The following is a 23854-nucleotide window of genomic DNA, read 5'->3' as shown; positions in this document are numbered from 1 at the left end:
GGGGGGGGGGGGGGTGGGGGGGGGGGGGGGTGGGGGGGGGGGGGGGTGGGGGGGGGGGGGGGTGGGGGGGGGGGGGGGTGGGGGGGGGGGGGGGTGGGGGGGGGGGGGGGTGGGGGGGGGGGGGGGTGGGGGGGGGGGGGGGTGGGGGGGGGGGGGGGTGGGGGGGGGGGGGGGTGGGGGGGGGGGGGGGTGGGGGGGGGGGGGGGTGGGGGGGGGGGGGGGTGGGGGGGGGGGGGGGTGGGGGGGGGGGGGGGTGGGGGGGGGGGGGGGTGGGGGGGGGGGGGGGTGGGGGGGGGGGGGGGTGGGGGGGGGGGGGGGTGGGGGGGGGGGGGGGTGGGGGGGGGGGGGGGTGGGGGGGGGGGGGGGTGGGGGGGGGGGGGGGTGGGGGGGGGGGGGGGTGGGGGGGGGGGGGGGTGGGGGGGGGGGGGGGTGGGGGGGGGGGGGGGTGGGGGGGGGGGGGGGTGGGGGGGGGGGGGGGTGGGGGGGGGGGGGGGTGGGGGGGGGGGGGGGTGGGGGGGGGGGGGGGTGGGGGGGGGGGGGGGTGGGGGGGGGGGGGGGTGGGGGGGGGGGGGGGTGGGGGGGGGGGGGGGTGGGGGGGGGGGGGGGTGGGGGGGGGGGGGGGTGGGGGGGGGGGGGGGTGGGGGGGGGGGGGGGTGGGGGGGGGGGGGGGTGGGGGGGGGGGGGGGTGGGGGGGGGGGGGGGTGGGGGGGGGGGGGGGTGGGGGGGGGGGGGGGTGGGGGGGGGGGGGGGTGGGGGGGGGGGGGGGTGGGGGGGGGGGGGGGTGGGGGGGGGGGGGGGTGGGGGGGGGGGGGGGTGGGGGGGGGGGGGGGTGGGGGGGGGGGGGGGTGGGGGGGGGGGGGGGTGGGGGGGGGGGGGGGTGGGGGGGGGGGGGGGTGGGGGGGGGGGGGGGTGGGGGGGGGGGGGGGTGGGGGGGGGGGGGGGTGGGGGGGGGGGGGGGTGGGGGGGGGGGGGGGTGGGGGGGGGGGGGGGTGGGGGGGGGGGGGGGTGGGGGGGGGGGGGGGTGGGGGGGGGGGGGGGTGGGGGGGGGGGGGGGTGGGGGGGGGGGGGGGTGGGGGGGGGGGGGGGTGGGGGGGGGGGGGGGTGGGGGGGGGGGGGGGTGGGGGGGGGGGGGGGTGGGGGGGGGGGGGGGTGGGGGGGGGGGGGGGTGGGGGGGGGGGGGGGTGGGGGGGGGGGGGGGTGGGGGGGGGGGGGGGTGGGGGGGGGGGGGGGTGGGGGGGGGGGGGGGTGGGGGGGGGGGGGGGTGGGGGGGGGGGGGGGTGGGGGGGGGGGGGGGTGGGGGGGGGGGGGGGTGGGGGGGGGGGGGGGTGGGGGGGGGGGGGGGTGGGGGGGGGGGGGGGTGGGGGGGGGGGGGGGTGGGGGGGGGGGGGGGTGGGGGGGGGGGGGGGTGGGGGGGGGGGGGGGTGGGGGGGGGGGGGGGTGGGGGGGGGGGGGGGTGGGGGGGGGGGGGGGTGGGGGGGGGGGGGGGTGGGGGGGGGGGGGGGTGGGGGGGGGGGGGGGTGGGGGGGGGGGGGGGTGGGGGGGGGGGGGGGTGGGGGGGGGGGGGGGTGGGGGGGGGGGGGGGTGGGGGGGGGGGGGGGTGGGGGGGGGGGGGGGTGGGGGGGGGGGGGGGTGGGGGGGGGGGGGGGTGGGGGGGGGGGGGGGTGGGGGGGGGGGGGGGTGGGGGGGGGGGGGGGTGGGGGGGGGGGGGGGTGGGGGGGGGGGGGGGTGGGGGGGGGGGGGGGTGGGGGGGGGGGGGGGTGGGGGGGGGGGGGGGTGGGGGGGGGGGGGGGTGGGGGGGGGGGGGGGTGGGGGGGGGGGGGGGTGGGGGGGGGGGGGGGTGGGGGGGGGGGGGGGTGGGGGGGGGGGGGGGTGGGGGGGGGGGGGGGTGGGGGGGGGGGGGGGTGGGGGGGGGGGGGGGTGGGGGGGGGGGGGGGTGGGGGGGGGGGGGGGTGGGGGGGGGGGGGGGTGGGGGGGGGGGGGGGTGGGGGGGGGGGGGGGTGGGGGGGGGGGGGGGTGGGGGGGGGGGGGGGTGGGGGGGGGGGGGGGTGGGGGGGGGGGGGGGTGGGGGGGGGGGGGGGTGGGGGGGGGGGGGGGTGGGGGGGGGGGGGGGTGGGGGGGGGGGGGGGTGGGGGGGGGGGGGGGTGGGGGGGGGGGGGGGTGGGGGGGGGGGGGGGTGGGGGGGGGGGGGGGTGGGGGGGGGGGGGGGTGGGGGGGGGGGGGGGTGGGGGGGGGGGGGGGTGGGGGGGGGGGGGGGTGGGGGGGGGGGGGGGTGGGGGGGGGGGGGGGTGGGGGGGGGGGGGGGTGGGGGGGGGGGGGGGTGGGGGGGGGGGGGGGTGGGGGGGGGGGGGGGTGGGGGGGGGGGGGGGTGGGGGGGGGGGGGGGTGGGGGGGGGGGGGGGTGGGGGGGGGGGGGGGTGGGGGGGGGGGGGGGTGGGGGGGGGGGGGGGTGGGGGGGGGGGGGGGTGGGGGGGGGGGGGGGTGGGGGGGGGGGGGGGTGGGGGGGGGGGGGGGTGGGGGGGGGGGGGGGTGGGGGGGGGGGGGGGTGGGGGGGGGGGGGGGTGGGGGGGGGGGGGGGTGGGGGGGGGGGGGGGTGGGGGGGGGGGGGGGTGGGGGGGGGGGGGGGTGGGGGGGGGGGGGGGTGGGGGGGGGGGGGGGTGGGGGGGGGGGGGGGTGGGGGGGGGGGGGGGTGGGGGGGGGGGGGGGTGGGGGGGGGGGGGGGTGGGGGGGGGGGGGGGTGGGGGGGGGGGGGGGTGGGGGGGGGGGGGGGTGGGGGGGGGGGGGGGTGGGGGGGGGGGGGGGTGGGGGGGGGGGGGGGTGGGGGGGGGGGGGGGTGGGGGGGGGGGGGGGTGGGGGGGGGGGGGGGTGGGGGGGGGGGGGGGTGGGGGGGGGGGGGGGTGGGGGGGGGGGGGGGTGGGGGGGGGGGGGGGTGGGGGGGGGGGGGGGTGGGGGGGGGGGGGGGTGGGGGGGGGGGGGGGTGGGGGGGGGGGGGGGTGGGGGGGGGGGGGGGTGGGGGGGGGGGGGGGTGGGGGGGGGGGGGGGTGGGGGGGGGGGGGGGTGGGGGGGGGGGGGGGTGGGGGGGGGGGGGGGTGGGGGGGGGGGGGGGTGGGGGGGGGGGGGGGTGGGGGGGGGGGGGGGTGGGGGGGGGGGGGGGTGGGGGGGGGGGGGGGTGGGGGGGGGGGGGGGTGGGGGGGGGGGGGGGTGGGGGGGGGGGGGGGTGGGGGGGGGGGGGGGTGGGGGGGGGGGGGGGTGGGGGGGGGGGGGGGTGGGGGGGGGGGGGGGTGGGGGGGGGGGGGGGTGGGGGGGGGGGGGGGTGGGGGGGGGGGGGGGTGGGGGGGGGGGGGGGTGGGGGGGGGGGGGGGTGGGGGGGGGGGGGGGTGGGGGGGGGGGGGGGTGGGGGGGGGGGGGGGTGGGGGGGGGGGGGGGTGGGGGGGGGGGGGGGTGGGGGGGGGGGGGGGTGGGGGGGGGGGGGGGTGGGGGGGGGGGGGGGTGGGGGGGGGGGGGGGTGGGGGGGGGGGGGGGTGGGGGGGGGGGGGGGTGGGGGGGGGGGGGGGTGGGGGGGGGGGGGGGTGGGGGGGGGGGGGGGTGGGGGGGGGGGGGGGTGGGGGGGGGGGGGGGTGGGGGGGGGGGGGGGTGGGGGGGGGGGGGGGTGGGGGGGGGGGGGGGTGGGGGGGGGGGGGGGTGGGGGGGGGGGGGGGTGGGGGGGGGGGGGGGTGGGGGGGGGGGGGGGTGGGGGGGGGGGGGGGTGGGGGGGGGGGGGGGTGGGGGGGGGGGGGGGTGGGGGGGGGGGGGGGTGGGGGGGGGGGGGGGTGGGGGGGGGGGGGGGTGGGGGGGGGGGGGGGTGGGGGGGGGGGGGGGTGGGGGGGGGGGGGGGTGGGGGGGGGGGGGGGTGGGGGGGGGGGGGGGTGGGGGGGGGGGGGGGTGGGGGGGGGGGGGGGTGGGGGGGGGGGGGGGTGGGGGGGGGGGGGGGTGGGGGGGGGGGGGGGTGGGGGGGGGGGGGGGTGGGGGGGGGGGGGGGTGGGGGGGGGGGGGGGTGGGGGGGGGGGGGGGTGGGGGGGGGGGGGGGTGGGGGGGGGGGGGGGTGGGGGGGGGGGGGGGTGGGGGGGGGGGGGGGTGGGGGGGGGGGGGGGTGGGGGGGGGGGGGGGTGGGGGGGGGGGGGGGTGGGGGGGGGGGGGGGTGGGGGGGGGGGGGGGTGGGGGGGGGGGGGGGTGGGGGGGGGGGGGGGTGGGGGGGGGGGGGGGTGGGGGGGGGGGGGGGTGGGGGGGGGGGGGGGTGGGGGGGGGGGGGGGTGGGGGGGGGGGGGGGTGGGGGGGGGGGGGGGTGGGGGGGGGGGGGGGTGGGGGGGGGGGGGGGTGGGGGGGGGGGGGGGTGGGGGGGGGGGGGGGTGGGGGGGGGGGGGGGTGGGGGGGGGGGGGGGTGGGGGGGGGGGGGGGTGGGGGGGGGGGGGGGTGGGGGGGGGGGGGGGTGGGGGGGGGGGGGGGTGGGGGGGGGGGGGGGTGGGGGGGGGGGGGGGTGGGGGGGGGGGGGGGTGGGGGGGGGGGGGGGTGGGGGGGGGGGGGGGTGGGGGGGGGGGGGGGTGGGGGGGGGGGGGGGTGGGGGGGGGGGGGGGTGGGGGGGGGGGGGGGTGGGGGGGGGGGGGGGTGGGGGGGGGGGGGGGTGGGGGGGGGGGGGGGTGGGGGGGGGGGGGGGTGGGGGGGGGGGGGGGTGGGGGGGGGGGGGGGTGGGGGGGGGGGGGGGTGGGGGGGGGGGGGGGTGGGGGGGGGGGGGGGTGGGGGGGGGGGGGGGTGGGGGGGGGGGGGGGTGGGGGGGGGGGGGGGTGGGGGGGGGGGGGGGTGGGGGGGGGGGGGGGTGGGGGGGGGGGGGGGTGGGGGGGGGGGGGGGTGGGGGGGGGGGGGGGTGGGGGGGGGGGGGGGTGGGGGGGGGGGGGGGTGGGGGGGGGGGGGGGTGGGGGGGGGGGGGGGTGGGGGGGGGGGGGGGTGGGGGGGGGGGGGGGTGGGGGGGGGGGGGGGTGGGGGGGGGGGGGGGTGGGGGGGGGGGGGGGTGGGGGGGGGGGGGGGTGGGGGGGGGGGGGGGTGGGGGGGGGGGGGGGTGGGGGGGGGGGGGGGTGGGGGGGGGGGGGGGTGGGGGGGGGGGGGGGTGGGGGGGGGGGGGGGTGGGGGGGGGGGGGGGTGGGGGGGGGGGGGGGTGGGGGGGGGGGGGGGTGGGGGGGGGGGGGGGTGGGGGGGGGGGGGGGTGGGGGGGGGGGGGGGTGGGGGGGGGGGGGGGTGGGGGGGGGGGGGGGTGGGGGGGGGGGGGGGTGGGGGGGGGGGGGGGTGGGGGGGGGGGGGGGTGGGGGGGGGGGGGGGTGGGGGGGGGGGGGGGTGGGGGGGGGGGGGGGTGGGGGGGGGGGGGGGTGGGGGGGGGGGGGGGTGGGGGGGGGGGGGGGTGGGGGGGGGGGGGGGTGGGGGGGGGGGGGGGTGGGGGGGGGGGGGGGTGGGGGGGGGGGGGGGTGGGGGGGGGGGGGGGTGGGGGGGGGGGGGGGTGGGGGGGGGGGGGGGTGGGGGGGGGGGGGGGTGGGGGGGGGGGGGGGTGGGGGGGGGGGGGGGTGGGGGGGGGGGGGGGTGGGGGGGGGGGGGGGTGGGGGGGGGGGGGGGTGGGGGGGGGGGGGGGTGGGGGGGGGGGGGGGTGGGGGGGGGGGGGGGTGGGGGGGGGGGGGGGTGGGGGGGGGGGGGGGTGGGGGGGGGGGGGGGTGGGGGGGGGGGGGGGTGGGGGGGGGGGGGGGTGGGGGGGGGGGGGGGTGGGGGGGGGGGGGGGTGGGGGGGGGGGGGGGTGGGGGGGGGGGGGGGTGGGGGGGGGGGGGGGTGGGGGGGGGGGGGGGTGGGGGGGGGGGGGGGTGGGGGGGGGGGGGGGTGGGGGGGGGGGGGGGTGGGGGGGGGGGGGGGTGGGGGGGGGGGGGGGTGGGGGGGGGGGGGGGTGGGGGGGGGGGGGGGTGGGGGGGGGGGGGGGTGGGGGGGGGGGGGGGTGGGGGGGGGGGGGGGTGGGGGGGGGGGGGGGTGGGGGGGGGGGGGGGTGGGGGGGGGGGGGGGTGGGGGGGGGGGGGGGTGGGGGGGGGGGGGGGTGGGGGGGGGGGGGGGTGGGGGGGGGGGGGGGTGGGGGGGGGGGGGGGTGGGGGGGGGGGGGGGTGGGGGGGGGGGGGGGTGGGGGGGGGGGGGGGTGGGGGGGGGGGGGGGTGGGGGGGGGGGGGGGTGGGGGGGGGGGGGGGTGGGGGGGGGGGGGGGTGGGGGGGGGGGGGGGTGGGGGGGGGGGGGGGTGGGGGGGGGGGGGGGTGGGGGGGGGGGGGGGTGGGGGGGGGGGGGGGTGGGGGGGGGGGGGGGTGGGGGGGGGGGGGGGTGGGGGGGGGGGGGGGTGGGGGGGGGGGGGGGTGGGGGGGGGGGGGGGTGGGGGGGGGGGGGGGTGGGGGGGGGGGGGGGTGGGGGGGGGGGGGGGTGGGGGGGGGGGGGGGTGGGGGGGGGGGGGGGTGGGGGGGGGGGGGGGTGGGGGGGGGGGGGGGTGGGGGGGGGGGGGGGTGGGGGGGGGGGGGGGTGGGGGGGGGGGGGGGTGGGGGGGGGGGGGGGTGGGGGGGGGGGGGGGTGGGGGGGGGGGGGGGTGGGGGGGGGGGGGGGTGGGGGGGGGGGGGGGTGGGGGGGGGGGGGGGTGGGGGGGGGGGGGGGTGGGGGGGGGGGGGGGTGGGGGGGGGGGGGGGTGGGGGGGGGGGGGGGTGGGGGGGGGGGGGGGTGGGGGGGGGGGGGGGTGGGGGGGGGGGGGGGTGGGGGGGGGGGGGGGTGGGGGGGGGGGGGGGTGGGGGGGGGGGGGGGTGGGGGGGGGGGGGGGTGGGGGGGGGGGGGGGTGGGGGGGGGGGGGGGTGGGGGGGGGGGGGGGTGGGGGGGGGGGGGGGTGGGGGGGGGGGGGGGTGGGGGGGGGGGGGGGTGGGGGGGGGGGGGGGTGGGGGGGGGGGGGGGGGGGGGGGGGGGGGGGGGGGGGGGGGGGGGGGGGGGGGGGGGGGGGGGTGGGGGGGGGGGGGGGTGGGGGGGGGGGGGGGTGGGGCTGGGGGGGGGTGGGGGGGGGGGGGAGGAGGAGGGGGGGGGGGGGAGGAAAGGGGGGGGGGGGGGGGGGGCGGGGTAGGGGGGGGGGGGGGGGGGGGGGGGGGGGGGGGGGGGGGGGGGGGGTCGGGGGGGGGGGGGGGGGGGATTCCTGCATGGCCAATTGGCCATGCAGGAAGGGGCTGATGGGAATTGTAGTTCCTGAACATCTGGAGAGCCGCAGGTTCCCTACCCCTGGTGTACCCCATGCTGTCCTATGTTTAGACACTCGCCAGCATGTCCAAGAGACCAAAGCATAGCTGGCCACTTTCAGATTCTGGATTCACTTCTGCTTTAACCCAGAGGATACTAGTCTAACATATCAAGCTTTAGCTACTTTGCAAGCTTCAGACTGGGGGGTTCGGGTAGGGAAAAAAATTATCTTTAGGATTCTCATTAGAATCTTTGGCTGTGTTGCCTGCCAAAGAAATTCTCCGAACCCTAAAGTTGAGACTATTCGATCAGGAATATCAGAATCTAATTAGTGATGCCAAAAGGTCTTGTTCGCCGCTATTCTTAGGAATTTGCTTAAATGCAGCTAGCATGGCCAAATACTTACATCAATTAAGTCTGCCCAACAGCCGCAGAGCACTTTCATTTCCAAGATGTAATGTTTCACTATCAGCAGTTGTGCTAGAGAGATGTTCAAAAATTCCCTGTCAGGAAAGAGCATGTGCTTGCAGCGCAAACCATGTAGAAACTGTTGGTCACATACTTTTAAATTGTCCTTTTTACAGCACAATTAGGCATTCCTTATTGACCCTTTTTTGGTCAGCAAAGAGGAATTTACAGACCAACAGAAAACCTGCCTGTAACTAAATAACAAGTATTGTGTTGTAACTGAAAAGGTCACAAGGTTCTTGTGTTTTGCTATGAAACAACATTCCCAATTAAATACAACAGCCTGATGCGTATACTCAGCGAACAACTGATTCGTGGTTCAAACCATGCTGAGACAATATTGTATTTTAGATTATATAGTTTTATTAGTTTTGTTACTATATTATATATTGTCTTGTGTAATAGGTTTTTGCAATACCAATAAAAGGTATTTGGGTTTGGATTTGGACATGTTCCTGAGTCCGATCCAGTGTCTTGTCCAGATTTTCCTTGTGAACATGAGATTTCAGTTGTTTTGTAGAAAAAAATGGTATGTATGGGTTGGAGTGTCCTCAAATTCATATAGCACAAATCCGGATAAACTACTGATTTATACTGAAGTTGAGTATTTTTTGCACAGGTTTCTCAACACGAGGAAGCTTCATTTGAGGTTAACGAAGCTTCTAATGTCACTCAGTGTATTGAGGAAACAGGTAAGTTTGGCACTGGAAGGGAAGTCCATGAAAATAACAAATAGTTCTCATAAAATATTAAAGTTAAGTCCCACTGGAAAAACCAAACACATACTTAAATATCTCCTGTGCAAATCTGTGGGATTCATTTTTGGCTGCAGCATGCCCATAAAGGAAGTGAATATAGTCATTTAAGCTCAGTCCAGTTCCTATCCTCTAGATCACACATGTAAGTCATATTGCTAGGAATGGGAAAGTATTTAACATTATTAACAGTGCAGTCCTGAGCAAAGTTACATCCTTCCAAGCCCACTGTAAATATGCTTTGGATCCTACAGTGTCACTCTGTTTGAGAACACAAAAACGAGCCTGCTGGATCAGACCAGTGATCCATCTAGTCCAGCAACCTATTTCACACAGAGGACCTGGAGGCCTGATAGATATGCTATAGAAGCCAAGGACCTCCTCTGATTTTACCTTTGAGCATTGGTTTTAGAGGTTTGCTTCCTTTATATATGGTGGTTCTCTTTGTTCACCATGGCTAATAGCTGTCGGTGGAGCCATCCTCCATGAATCTGTCTGAACCCCTTTTAGAGCCATCTGTGCTCTCAGCCATCACTACCTCCACTGGCAGAGACTTCCACAATTTAACTCGAGTAAAGAATTATTTCATCTTGTCTTTTTTGGTGCAAGTGGAAGTTTATTTTGTAAATCTCCAAGAGCTTAGTGGAACTTCTTTCCCGTGAGGTTGTTGCACTTGCTCAACCAACTGCACAAGTGAATGCCAGGACTATCCTCCTGATTACTGATTAATGGTTGTGATTGGTTCAGATGAGTGCTGGGATAGGTATACGTTTTTCATCTGAATATTGAGTAACTGCTGTAATAGAATAAGTAATGGTCGGCGCTGAGCGACCATTAAATCACCTTAGGGTGAGACAATGGAATTAGCTAGCCCCATTGTTCAGCCAAACACACCTTGGGCCATGGGAAAAGTCCAACTTCCAACCTCTTCCCTCCATCCTTTTACACACAAGATGGAGACCAAAGTCTCATGGAAAATTCAATTTTTGTCTGCAGCAGTGTCCTGTTTTCATGTCAGTTCCTGTTCCCTGAGCCACTTATGGCACTCCATAATGTGGGTAGAGGTTCCAGAACTGGGGACTGGGGGTCTTTGGCCACTTCCTGTCACCAAGTGCTCACCACCCTGCTGGACAGTTGCCTGTTTTGTGTTGGGCTGCTGCTTTCCCTTTGCTCAGGATGCTCCCAGGGCCTGATATTCCCAGCTGGGACTCAGCCTTGCCTGGTAAGTGCTGCAAATTCCTGATTGGAAGAGCCCTTTCGATGCTATCCCACGACCTGACCTGTTGCGGATTGGGCCTCATTTGACACCCGCTGCCTGTTTGGCATTGCTTGCTGCTCCCAATAGTGTGTAATTGCCACCGAGCAGTCGGGGTGGTGGTGCAGTGGTGGAAGGGGGGAGTTCGGCCAGGAGATGTAGGGGGAGTTTGGCTAGGGGCTGGTTGCGGTGCTGTAAAGGATTCAATGGTGTTGATAGTGAAGTAACCTTGAGTGCATTCCACAGCCCGGGCGATGGGCCAGATGCATCGGCGGAGACCTTATCGTTGCGCGGGAGATGAAGACTCTGTTCCCATGGGAAGCAGGAAGGGGGGATGGGGTGAATGGTATTATAACCTGTGCTTCTGGCGGGAAGTGTCATTCCTGCCACTGCGTGTACTTGAGCTTTCTAAGATGTCTCAATAAATGGACTTTTACTCCCAAAGCCTTTTATTTCTGCGTCTATGGAATTCCTTACAGGTGCACAGGGCTCGCCCCAGGTGCTGTTTTGTGGTGGTATGCACTGTAAGCAAGATCAGCCATGGTTAATATTTGGATGGGAGATCACCAAGGAAGTCCAAGGTTGCTGCAGAGGGGTGTGCAATGTCAAACCCTCTATTAATCTCTAGCCTTGAAAGCCCTACAGGGTTACCATAGGTTGACTGCGACTTGATTCCACTTTCCCTCACCACGTTATTTCGTTAGAAAGGCTGCATTGTACAGTGCTCCTAAAATGTCCGGTTTATTCTTTTGCAAAACGTCCAGTGAGGAAGCATTAGCAGTTAGGCAAATAATACTGTTGTCACAAGAACTTTCTCTTGCACAACAGTAGAGCACGATTTGACCTAAGATCGACTCATTAATTGCACAGTTGTATGCAGAGTGACTGCTGGCTTCCGTGGACTAAGACTGGAGTAACTCTGCATAGGATTACACTGTAGATATTCTGCGAGCACTGCTGAAAAAAGTGGCCTATTTACAATTCAGGCTAAAAACTGCCTGAGGAACTACAGTTCCCAGGAGACCTTGGGGCTCACAAGGTCTCCTGGGAAGTATAGTTTGTCAGGCAGTTTTTTCCCTGAACTGTGAAGAGGCCGCTTTTTTCAGCCTCAAAAAGTACTAGAAATAGAAAAGGAACGTAGGTAAGTGTGGAAACGGGGGTGGGGTGTGTGCCGTGGGGGGGGGCGCTGCAGGGGGCGGGGGTCATGGGGTGGCAGAAAAAAACACTGCGTACTGGGCACAGTTTGGCCCAGCTATGCCTCTGCTGGGGCTGAGAGAGTTCTGACAGAACTGTGACTAGCCCAAAGGTCATCCAGCGGGCTTCTCTGTGTAGGGGCAGAGAAACAAATCCTGTTCACCAGATCAGAGCCCACCACTCATGTGGAGGAGTGGGGAATCAAACTTGGTTCTCTAGATTAGAATCCACCTGCTCTTAAGCACTTCACCACACGGTCTGTGGAAGGTTGGATTTAGCTTGGGGTGGTGGCACCAAAGAGGAGCTTGCTTACATGCACCAAACATGCTACATGCATGTAAATACCCATAGATCCAAGGCAGATTTATGACACACAAGATCCAGCCAAGAAAGCCTCACACTTCAGAGGAAATCAAAGCACCTCCAAGGTCATTAAAGTAAAGCTAGTTTATTTTAATTGAATATATTTCAAAGTTTCCTTAATAACCTTGTCTTTTCATGTCACAGTGATCAATGAAGTTTTGGATGAGGAGGTTCCCAAGACCTCTACACAATCCTTAAAGCAGCATTTTGAAAGAACAGCCCAGGGAAAGACATTTCACACTGGCAGAGAGAGTGGAACACCTGCAAAACAGATTAAGGTCTGTGTTCTCAAACGAGCATCCTCCATCTATGCCATACTGAAAATATTATAATTTTAATAACAATACTGAAGTACTTTTTGTGAATTGCAGTCACTCTGAATATCCACGTTTTATGCACTGACTTTGATGACACTTGCAATGCCATGTTAGAGCTGAATTCAATGGATCTTTTTGGCAAATGACTGATAACAGTGCAATTCTGAGCAGCGTTACATCTTTCTAAATCCATTCAGGTCAATGGGTTTAGAGGGGTATAACTGCTGCGGATTGCCCAGTTACGCTCCAGTCCTTTGAGACGTCTATAGCACCTGTGGAACGGTTGCTTCTTAAGTATCTTTTAATCGTTTGCAGAGTAGAGCGTGCAGCCCAATCTTTACTTCGTTGAAGTGGAAACAGTTACGCTGATTTTTATTTGATGGCAGAAACCAGTGCTATGATGATAGTGCGTGATTGTTCTTCCTCTATTAAAGGCACAGTACGGGCAGCAATTGAGGCTGTAGCACTCAGGACAGAGTTGGAATCAGATTCCATCATGGTCAATTACTCACAATGTGCTTGCTGCATGATGGGGGTGAATATCTGTCACAGCAAGATTTCTTATATGAACCTGTTTCCTGGAGCCCCTCTTTCACTTTCCATTCTCTCCGCAGCAAGCAAGACCACTTGTTGCACAACTTTTAATTTGCTTCGCTGCCAGAATAGTTTCGCTCCAGTGAGCATACCTGGGCCCCATAGATCTTTCCTCTGCCCACAGCCAGACTCCTTCGCTCTGCAATCCACACCTTCCCCCTCACTCTCCCCCTTTTCATGTTGCCAACTCCTTCAAGTTAAAGAAAAGAAGTTAGCTAAAGCACACTGATCTCTGCATTTTTCATGTTGATATTTTGGCATCATAAGAACAGACAGTGCTTGGAAATCTCTGTTCTTTGATGGGAGTGGCAGCAGCAGGAAGTGGGGGGGGGGGAGAATATTGGATTTAACAGGGCTCTAATAGTATCCCGTTCTTTGGCAGCTTGTGGTCCAGGGAACTGCTTTACTCTTTCATTGTTGGGACATTGTTTTTGAAACAGTAATATGGATAAAAGTGCAGTTTAAAGGCTAAGCCATCAATTTACACTACCAGGTGTTGTGAGATCTGTGCCTTTAAGAATAAGAATAATTGACTTTAAGAATCACTTCATGGGTGAAGTTAAGAGAACCAGACCCAGAGAGTTCTTTGCAGAGAAACTGCACACCCAAGAGGGAGTGCCTCCCCACATGTAAACAGAAAAATGTGAGGAGACCCCTCTGCAAGCCCACTGTGCACTGAAGAGCCCATGAGGAGCCCCAAAGTAAGTGTTCTGTATATAAGGGCCCCATCTGTCACTGGGATCCTTCTGCATTGTCTCGTGAACCATTGTGCTTGTTCAATCATAAAATTGAGCTCCTTGTATATTAAAGTTATAGGTAAGGAAATAACACCGTATTTCCTTTTTCTTTTTCTTTGACAAACATTTTTAGCTATACCTTTTCCAAGTATGCTTTTTGTCTCTTTCCAAATCATTTTTTTCCTTTGGCTGCACACTCTGTTCTGTTTTCAGTTCTTATAAGGCAGTACAATCTTTGACTGCTACATCTGTTAATACGAGATAAAAAGTAGTCAATGTCAAGATTATCTTGGAATGATGAAGGGGGTGTACAGTGCAAATACATGATATGCTCCAAGTAAACTTGTTTGTCACTGAAACAACAGTTAGCGGATTAATTGCAACTGCTGTAATTGTTAGATCACTCTGTTCTGTTTGGGAATAGATGAAAACCCTTGATTTCTTTCGACATTCTGTTGCTTGGGGTTTTTTTAAGGACTATGTCAACCATATCAAAAATATCATCTGTGAAAACATATATTTAAAATATATTTAATTTTCCCCCAAAAAAAGATTGAAAAGGAATATCAAGAAATGGCCTGGCCTTCAGCAGCCTTTTCTTCTGCTACTGCTGACGCTGCTTCCGTGAATAGACAACAGGAACTGTACATGGCAAGGAAAACTGGCTATGCATCTGCAGCCTCAGCCACAGCCTACAGCAACTCTTCTAAGTATGGAAGCATGGAGGAGTTTCCTCCTCCACCCTCTCCAGACTTACTACAAGTTCCATCTGAAATGACAGAGTTTTCCCAGTCCCCTGAACCCTCTCCTTCTCCATCAAAGCACACCCTCCCCAAAGATTTGTACACCAAGCAACGAAACCTCTATGAATTGAAACGTTTATACAAGCACATTCATCCAGAATTGAGAAAGAATTTAGAAAAAGATTATTTCAGTGATATCTGTGAGATAGTTTCTAGCGACGTAGAAACCAGTAGCTCGGTAGCAGGAGATGTACGTCAAGCCAAGTACATCTTTGAAAACACAGGAAGCAGCCCTCTGAAGTGCACGAGTCCAGAGAGGGAGTATTTGGAATGGGATGAAATCCTTAAAGGAGAGGTTCAGTCCATGAGGTGGATCTTTGAAAATCAGCCTTTGGACTCAATCAAAGATGAGTCCCCAGACCCAAGCAGTGTTAAAAGCATTGCAGATCAAGAAATCATTGCAGGCGGAGATGTGAAATACACTACATGGATGTTTGAAACACAACCCATAGATGCACTGACAGTGCATTCCTCAAACGAGACAGAAAACGAAGACAGAATTCCTGAATTGGCTCGAGGAGATGTCCGCACAGCTACCTGGATGTTTGAAACGCAGCCATTGGACTCCATGAATAAAATTCACCAGGAGAAAGAACAAGAATCCAATGAATCCTCCCCTGAGGAAATTGCTGGTGGAGATGTCAAAACAGTGAGGTATATGTTTGAAACACAGCATCTGGATAGACTTGGGCAACTGTACTCAGTGGATGAAGCCAAGCTGCTACAGCTGAGGTCTGAACTAAAGGAGATTAAAGGGGAAGTGAAGAGATGTATACGGCATTTTGAAACTCTGCCAACGTATGTTATTCGGAACAATTCAGGCCAAATGCTAGAGATTAAAACTGTTCATCGAGAAGACCTTGAGAGAGGAGACGTCAGAACAGTGCGTTGGATGTTTGAAACCCAGCCCTTGGACACGATTAACAAAGACTCTCTGGAAATCAAAGTTGTCCGTGGGATCTCGATGGAGGAGAATGTCAAAGGTGAGGTGGGCAGGGCCAAATGGCTTTTCGAAACACAGCCTTTGGACACAATTAAAGAGGAGTCTGAAGTGTCTGTTGTGGAAAAAGAAGTCATTGTAGGTACGGATGTCTGTGGCAAATGCTGGCTTTTTGAGACTCAGCCTCTGGACGCCTTAAAAGAAAGGGAAGATACACATCCTTTACTGACTGAAGAAATAATAGGAGGAGATGTAAATACTACTAAACACTTGTTCGAAACATTGCCAATGGACATGCTAAAAGACAGCCCAGATGTTGGAAAGCTTCATAAAATGGCTGCCACTGAGGAAGAAAAAGGAGACGTGCAGCACCAGAAACTGATCTTTGAAACGCAACCTCTAGAACAGATCAGAGAAGAGAAAAAAGAACTCATAAGAACTGTGAAGCTGGAGGAAATTGACGGGGGAAATGTGAGCAGCTGCAAACATGCATTTGAATCCTGCAAGTTGAGCAAACATGACAACACACACAAAATCCATGTTGAGGGTGTGACACGGGGTGCGGTCAAATTAAACACAGCTGTTTTTGAAACAACTCCATTGTATGCAATCCAGGACAGACTTGGGAACTATCATGAAGTGAAAACAATTCGACAAGAAGAAGTTGTCAGAGGGGATGTCAGAAACTGTCGGTGGCTCTTTGAGACCAGGCCCATTGACCAGTTTGATGAGAGTATTGAAAAAATTCAGATTATTAAAGGAATATCTTCCCAAGAAGTCCAGTCGGGTGATGTGAAGTCAGCGAAATGGCTGTTTGAAACTCAGCCTCTGGACTCTATTAAATACTTTTCTAATGTGGAAGATGAGGACAGCAAGGTACAAATGGATTCCACGGAAATTGTCAAAGGAGATGTCAGAATGTGTAGGTGGCTATTTGAAACCCAACCAATGGAATCCTTGTATGACAAAGAAAAGGCAGTGGCTGATAATGAAGAGATACACAGGGGAGATGTCAAAACCTGTACCTGGCTCTTTGAAACCCAACCTCTCGACGAAATAGGCGAAGACTCAGAAAGAGTCATGAAACTACAGACGGTGAAGCAGGATGAAATTCAGGGCAGCGATGTCCGCACTGCATGTTTCCTTTTTGAAACAGAAAACCTAGAAAATATACAAGGAGAAGAAGATAAGGAACTCAAGCGAGTAGTAGAAATCGATATCCAGCCTGGAGATGTTTCCACCATGAGGTACAAATTTGAAAACCAAACATTAGACTCTATAAACTTCAGTGCAGAAGAAGTGTTGAACAAAATTAAAACCATGCAACGTGAAGACATACAAAAAGGGAATGTTTTGAATTGCTGTTGGCTTTTTGAGAATCAGCCTATTGATGAAATAAGAGAGCACCAAGAGGACAGGACGTCAGTTAAAACGGTTACAGATGTACAAGGTGGAAATGTGAGAAAAGGTTGCTTCATCTTTGAGACGTTTTCTTTGGACCAGATTAAAGATGAATCTTCTACAGACATAACAACCAACAAAACTGTAAGAGAAGATGAAATAACAAAGGGAGATGTGAAAAACTACCGAATGCTCTTTGAGACCCAGCCGCTTTATGCTATTCAAGACAAGGAAGGGTATTACCATGAGGTGACTACTGTTAAGAAGGAAGAGGTGATTCATGGGGATGTGCGTGGAACTCGGTGGCTGTTTGAAACAAAGCCCTTGGGATCAATAAACAAATCAGATAATGTGTATATTATAAAATCGGTCACCCAGGAGGATATCCAAAAAGGAGACGTCAGTTCTGTCAGGTACAGATTTGAAACACAACCATTGGATACGATTTCCGATGAGGAAAAATTCATTGTTCCCACAGTTGACCATGTCCAAGGTGGTGATGTGAAGGCCAGCAAGAAGTTGTTTGAGTCTGAAAAGACCAAAGACATGTATGTGAGAACAGTGAGTGTCAGTGAAATACAGCAAGGCAACGTTAAAACATCAACTTGGTTATTTGAAACACATACCATAGATGAGATTAGAGGTGAGGGGTCCGAATATAAAGATGTTAAAACGGTAACAAAGGAAGAGGTACAAGAAGGCGATGTTCAGCATGCAGTGTGGCTTTTTGAGAATCAACGTTTAGACTCCATTAAGGATACTGATGAAAATGATACAGAAATAGCTAGGGAAGAAATTCCACAGGTGGATGTCAAAACCACAACATGGCTTTTTGAAACGACACCTTTCCATGAATTCAATGAAAGCAAAATAGAAAAGGAAGAAATCATAGGGAAGAGTGTAAAAGAGACTTTAAAGGAACTGTATTCTCACAAAGTGGTCGAGTCACACGGAATTATCTTGGAGGCAGATGAAATCGGCGATGTCCGAATGACAAAGTATAAACTGATGAATCAAGACGCTCCTGAAATACAGAAAGAAGAGATTATTAGGGGAGATCTGGCCAACATCATGATGAACTTGTTGTCCAAAAGCAGTACTGTTAAAAGGGAAACCGAAGTCAGTGAAGATGAAAAGGGAAATGTGAATTTGACCAAAGAGCAGTTGCTAAATAGACCAACAGACGTTCACATTGAAAAGGAAGAGGTGGTGAGAGGGGATATACAGCAAGCCATTAAAAACCTGTTAAGTCAGAACAGTTCCGCAAAACGTGGGATTTTAATTCAGGAAAATGAGAGAGGCGATATTAACATGACAGTATATTCTCTCTTTCACAGAAAGGATAGCACTAAAACCCAGCAAGATGAAGTGATAGGAGGTGACGTGAGGCGCACAATTCACAGCCTCCTGTCCTCTGCAATGAATAATGAAACGCTGGAAAGAGCTAAAATAGATGATTCGGAAAGGGGCAACGTTCAGTTTTTTACGACATGCATAGAAGCTGGGGCTCTGGATTATCTGAAGCAACTCCAGACAGGGACAAGTGAAACATTTACCAATAGGAATCAAGAAGAAGAGGAGGAGGAAGAGGAAATAATTGGTGGCGATGTTGAAGGCACAAAACTATTACTTAAGAAAAAGAAGTCTCAAATCGCACGTACCGTTAATGAAACTGACATTATTCCTGGAGATGTGTGTAATGCAGTTAAAATCTTTATGACTGAGCCACAAAATTCATCTTGTCATGTATGCAAAGAAGAAATTATAAAAGGTGACTTGAAGGCAGCATTGAATTCTCTAAGTCAGGCCATCAATCAAACAACTGTCACAGAGAAAGAAGAAATTATAAAAGCGGATATCCTCACAATCCTGAAGTCTCTCGAAGAATCTGCTGGTCGGCTGAAAGAAACGGAAAAACCTGATGTCATCCCTGGTGATATTAAGCGGGCAATTGAATCTCTAGAGAAAGCAAGACAGGCAAAAAATGAAGTCCTGAGAGAAGAGATTGTCCGAGGTGATCTTGAGTCGACCTTAAGGTCTTTAAGAGCAGCTCAGCAGTCTTTCCAGGAGATAGGCAGAGAAGAAATAGTCAAAGGAGATACTCAAAGTGCTGGAGACAGCTTACAGAAGACATCGGCAGATAGAAAAATGACATCACACCAAGCAGGAGTCTGTGGAGATATGAAAAGAAGTACTGAGACTCTCTTTGAGCCTTCTGAACAATTAATCAAGAACCAGGTTAATGTGACTGAAAGGATACAAAATCATATACGCCATGAGGCGTACCACCAAAGAATGCAAACTGAAAGCAGGGGCTTCCTCAGTGAAGATACTAGAGAAGTCCATTTTGATCAGAAGCGCAGCACAAAGGCAGATGAGGAAGATAAGAAAAATGTGAAGGTATTATCTAATTCCCAATACAAGGTCACTGGAAAAGCAGGCAATCCAATGGGTAAAGTGAAAGCCCAGAACCCTGTGAAAAAGGAAGCAAAGACTGATAGCAATCACTCTGTAGTTGCTCAGTTTGCTTCTTGTAGTGCTGTTCAGAAGAATGAAAGAACAGAGAAGTTGGAGGCAAGCAGGATACTGAGTAATGGCAGCATATCAAGTGTGGAACCATCTGTAAAACAAATACCTGACACAACTACTCAGAAAGAAATGAGAGAAAAAGCAAAATTGTCCAGCTACACTCATAACAGCCATCATAGAGGTACAGAGCAAGTAGTCAACATGTCAACGGGCATGTTTTCCAAGGCGACTGGTTGCTTTCAAAAGCAAGACGGCCAGCAAGGAAGAAAACAGCCTCCGTGTTCAAAAGAGGTTTGCGAAGAGGGGAAAACTAACATGAAAGCAAACCAAGCTGTGGTTTCCATGGCGTCAGAACAGAATCTAAAAACCAATCGAAAAGTCAGAGTAACACAGGAAATTCACGGCCAATTTGAAGAAGCCGAAAGGAAGCAAAACTCAAAAGTTATTCAGGAAAGTGAGAAATCTATGGCAAGGCTTAAAGGGAAGGGGAAAGGGGATGTTGCTGAGTTGAAAGGACATGTAAAAAATCCTCAAAAACCAAACAAACATGCTAGAAGCCTACACAGATCAGAAATTGATTCCCCACCCCCACCCCCACCCCCACCCCCGCCTTCACCACCACCTTCAGTAACTTCATCTGAAGCTGACCTTCCACTGCCACCACCTCCTCCTCTGACACATTTAATGATGGCTTCTGAAAAATCAAGATTTCCTTCACCACCACCACCAATAGAGCAGACTAGAATGGACGTTGACCATTTTCCTCCTCCGCCACCCTTAGTAGAAGACAAATCTGAAAGTGAATCAGTATCTTCTTTGCCTTCTTCGCCTCTTCCTCAGCCATCCGGGATTCCTCAGCCAAAACAAAAGAAAGAACATTTCTTCAAGCATCTAGACAAAACCCTGCAGCAATCGATTCAAACTCATGCCAGCATAAGACCTAGTAAGGTCCCATCCATTAAGAAACCTCCACAGAAACAGTCAGAAGAAAAACAGCTTGAAATGCCTCACAAAATTCAGCCCGAGGTTCAGATATGCAAGGGAAGGGATGTGACAAACGTCATGGAAGAAAGCACAGAAAGGACCATGGTGACTAGTGTTGTTAGTCACGAACAGAAAGAGAAAAGCGTCTGCACAAGAGCAGAGGAGGTTAGAAAGCCTCCCTCAGACACAGATGCAATCAAGCCGGAGCCCTTGCTGGTGAAGAAAAGAAGTCCGTTTCTGCTAGTGAGATCTCCTTCCCTCCCATCAGAGGCTACATCAATGAAGCCTAAGCCATATGCAAGAAAATTTAAAACCCCTTTAATGATCGCAGAAGAGAAATATAGACAACAAAGGGAGGAGATGGAGAAGAAGCAAGCACAAGAATCTTGTCAATTGATCGTGAGAAGAAATAGTGTAACTTCTGGAAGTTCAGTTCAGTTGGAGTCAACAGCATCTCTTGTGGAGCCAAAACCCTCAGAACAGTACCATTTCTCTGTACTAGACTCCTTGACCTCTGAAGCTCCAAAAAAGACAATGCCTGCTGAGCCCGAAAGTCAGGCCAAGCTTCACAATGTGGTCTCAAGTGCTCTTGAGCCACAAACTGCGTCACAGATTGCAGCCGTCAGCCAGTCTCAAAGCATCTCAAAAACCTCCACAGACGAGCACATTAAAAACGAGGGTACATGTGACGTGCAAAGTTTCACAGAATATAAAGTCTCTTCTGAGAAGGCGCATACCCATAGGGAACATACACCATGCAAGACAGAGCAACATGAGGATGAGGAGCATTGGCACATGTCCAAAAACAAAATTACATCCCCTACTTTTAAAATCAGAACCATCAAGCTTCCCACATTAGACCAACGATTCGGGGAAACACACAAGGGCTCTGTGGTACACAGAAAGCAAGAGGAAAATAGCAGCAACCAAGTTGTCATCAAACAACACATTCAAGAAAAACAGGACAGAAGCAGTTCTGTGAGCAAAAAGCAAAGCACTGGAAAGGCAAACAATCAGGTGCAGGTTGATGAGAAGGTGCGGTTGGAAAAACCACTTTTAAAATACACAGAAGACCGGCCCGAAGTAACTGGCAAAGAGTCCAGTGAAGTGAAACAAAGGTTAGCTCAAAGGAAAGAAACAGGGAAAGAAGAAATTAAACAACACAGTGTCTCTCAGGCTGTGCAAGGAAAGCAAAGCCAAGTAATTACTTGCCCTACAGAAGAGAAAATAATAATTCAAAGGAAACAAGAGGAAGCAAGCAATAAATCAGAAAAAATGGTCAAGCAAAAAGTTATTGACATTCATGAGTGTTCACGGACTTCTGATCAAGAGAAAACCTTGAGTCTGGAAACAAAACACTTGTCCCAAGAAACCAGGAGTTTGCAAGGGAAGGAGTGTGTTGAAGAAAAGGTCCTGCAGGCAAAGAAGGGACTTCTTAAGACTCCACCGCCCAAACAAGATGTTGGCCCCAAGAAAAAAATACTGTCCAGTTCCGTAAGAGAAATACCACAGAGTCATGAGAAAAACCCAGTAGATATATTAGAGTTCCTGAGGAAACGTGAGGAGGTACAGCAGGTCCTGTCCAGAGTGAAGCAGTTTGAAATGGAGCCAAATAAAAACAGGATCCAGACCTTCCAGGTGTTCTTAAGTGGTATTCCAGAGTGGCTGGTCGAAAACCAGAAGAAACAAAAGTTAATCTCTATTGCTCAGGAGAATAATGCTGACAAGATGAAAGAAGAACTATTGGCTATTAAAGACCAGGGCGCCAAAATCCTTGAATGGTGTGAAGATGCAATCCAAACAGCCATGATTTCCACAAAAACCCCAAAATCTAGGAAGGACTTCCTTAATGTTGGAGGATCCTCGCAGAATATCGCTAAAGTGAGCATTGGCTCTAGTAGAAAAGAGTCTCACGAGACTAAAGAGGTGATCAAAGATGCGGTCACACATCAGGAAGTGGAGCGTATCAATGCAAACAGGTACACAGAAAGCACACCTACTTTGTCATCATCACTGAGGACACGGGCACCCTCACCTACTTACATTACGATTGAGTCAAGGCGAATTGAGTCTCCCCTCAAGGAGCCTTTGTCTCCTGTCCAAAGGGAATCTATTCCAGTTCCACCATCACCCCCTCCTAGATCTGCCACACCAACATCGAAATATCAACCCTACACAGCCTCCACCTCCCCCTCTCCGCCAAGAAGCCGTTCGGAGCAGCTTGCCAAGCTCAAGGACACCACTGTGAAACTGTCCCAAGGAGCAACGCAAACCAGATCAGTCACCCCGGTTCCCATTGTAGAAAAACGATCAGAGATTGTTAAATCTCCTGCAACTCTCCGACGACAAATCAAGATTGAGCCACGGCAACCTGATAGTTCGTCTTCAAAAACGTTGCCTGCAAAGGAATCACAGTTAACTGCTGGTACAGTGAAGAAAAGTAAAGAAATGCACAGAGAACTGGAAACAAACAAGATGTTTGTCAACAAAAAGATAGGATACATTCCAGAAGGCTTAAAGCTACAAGGACAAAATGCAAGCTCCCTTTCTGTTGCTCAGAAATATGAAGCTGCCAAGGTTGATCCCAAAGGACTTACACATAGATTTGAAGCATCTGAGCAGGTGATTCACGGAGGAAGAGAATCAGAGGTATTTGAAATATCAGGCCATGAGTGTGAGGATAAAATAGACATACTGTTGGAAAATGTTGATAAGCCAGTACCGGAGGTGAAATCAAAGAAAAAATATGTTGAAAATGGTGTGATTAGTGGCAAAATCAGGGAAGAAAGGCGCAGGTTTAGACAGAATGAAATAGGCCAGACTTCTCATGAAAGGGCAAAGCAAAATGAGGGCTTCCAAAAGACTCCAGGCAAGCAGCAAAGAGAACCCAAGGACAATAAATCTTACAAGCAGAAGCAGGGCTCAGTCAAAGAGCACTCCGTTGAGCCCGTGGTAAGCTTTGATGCCAAGTCCCTCGGCGAATGCTCTTCTGGCATGGATACAGTTGAGAACACTGTTGTTGAGTCACGCACTACCACCTCCAGATCACGAAGCGCAGATGGGCTGCAGTCTGGATTTGGCTTCAAACGTGCGCCTCCGACATATGAGGATGTAATCTCAGGACACATCTTGGATATCTCGGCTGCAGAATCTCCTGAAGAACTGCTGAAGAATTTCCAAAAGACTTGGCAAGAAAGCGAGAGAGTATTCAAAAGCCTGGGCTACACAATGTCTGATGCCGCGGAATCAGAGCTGAGAAGTAGTTTCCATGAGGAAGCGGAGTTTATCAGTGGTAAATAAGCATGCGAGGTGTGGAGCAAGGCTTTTTTAAAAACAGCTTTTGAATAATATGACACGAGGACAACAGAATTTTTTGCACGACAGATAACCTAACTGAAAGAGAATGTCATAATGGCAACTAACTTACCTTGACTTATGCTTTGTCCCCTTTCTCTCTCTCTCTCTTTCTCTCTCTCTCTCAGAAACCTTTGCTCTTTCCTCCTCTTCTACAGCTGTGCATCTTAACATGTGCTGAGTGTGTGACTAACTAATACTGTGGCTTTGTTTGACAAAGGTAAATGTTATATTTGAGTCATAACAAACTTCACACAAATGCGTTTCATTGTTTTCTTCAGGTTGAAAATTAGTGTTGATGTCTTTTTACATAATCCAATTGAATCAAGGCCTGGGGGTTCAGAGGCCACTAAAACACCGTGGGCTGGATCCAATTAACTGTAAATAGAAATATTTCATGGAATGGTGCTCATTCTGCTTCTTCCCACAACCTTATTTGTGTTTCTGAAGAACTGATACTAGGAGGTTGAGAAGTCTTTGGGAGATTGTGTAAGATAGATTGGCGGGGAGGTGGGGGGTGGGATGAAGCAATATAGAATTCTCAATCTCCAGGTGGCAACCAGAGATTCCCCCACTATTACAATTGATCTCCAGATGACCAAGTACAGTTCCTCTGGAAAAAAATGGCTACTTCACAGGATAGGCTCTATGGCATTATACACTGCTGAGGTCCCTTCCCAAACCCTGGTTTCCCCAAGCTCCACCCCCAAACTCTCCAGGTATTTCCCAACCCAGAGTTGGCAACCCTAAACCAAGAAGAGGGAAACTGGCAAAAATCACTTCCAAATACTTCCTCTGCGCCCAGTGGCGTAGTGTCACGGGGCGTAGTGTCATGGGGCACGATGCACCGGGCACGCACCCCTGCAGGGGTGGGGAAGGGGCAGGGCCAGATGGGGGTGTGACAGGGGCACAG

General features: G+C 58.6%; 1 protein-coding gene across 1 annotated transcript in view; it reads left to right on the top strand.

The window, feature by feature from the left end:
* The window catches only part of XIRP2 (xin actin binding repeat containing 2), a 164464-nt gene that overhangs the window by 134030 nt on the left and 6580 nt on the right, over positions 1-23854 (top strand). The window contains exons 7-9 of the mRNA XM_048484477.1: positions 8335-8407; positions 11427-11560; positions 13483-22879. Coding sequence (XP_048340434.1) covers positions 8335-8407; positions 11427-11560; positions 13483-22879 — 9604 coding nt within the window. The remainder of the gene's footprint in view (positions 1-8334; positions 8408-11426; positions 11561-13482; positions 22880-23854) is intronic.

The sequence above is a fragment of the Sphaerodactylus townsendi genome, linkage group LG02 (assembly GCF_021028975.2).
Source record: "Sphaerodactylus townsendi isolate TG3544 linkage group LG02, MPM_Stown_v2.3, whole genome shotgun sequence".
NCBI lineage: Eukaryota > Metazoa > Chordata > Lepidosauria > Squamata > Sphaerodactylidae > Sphaerodactylus > Sphaerodactylus townsendi.
This window is presented reverse-complemented; position numbering and strand designations above follow the sequence as displayed.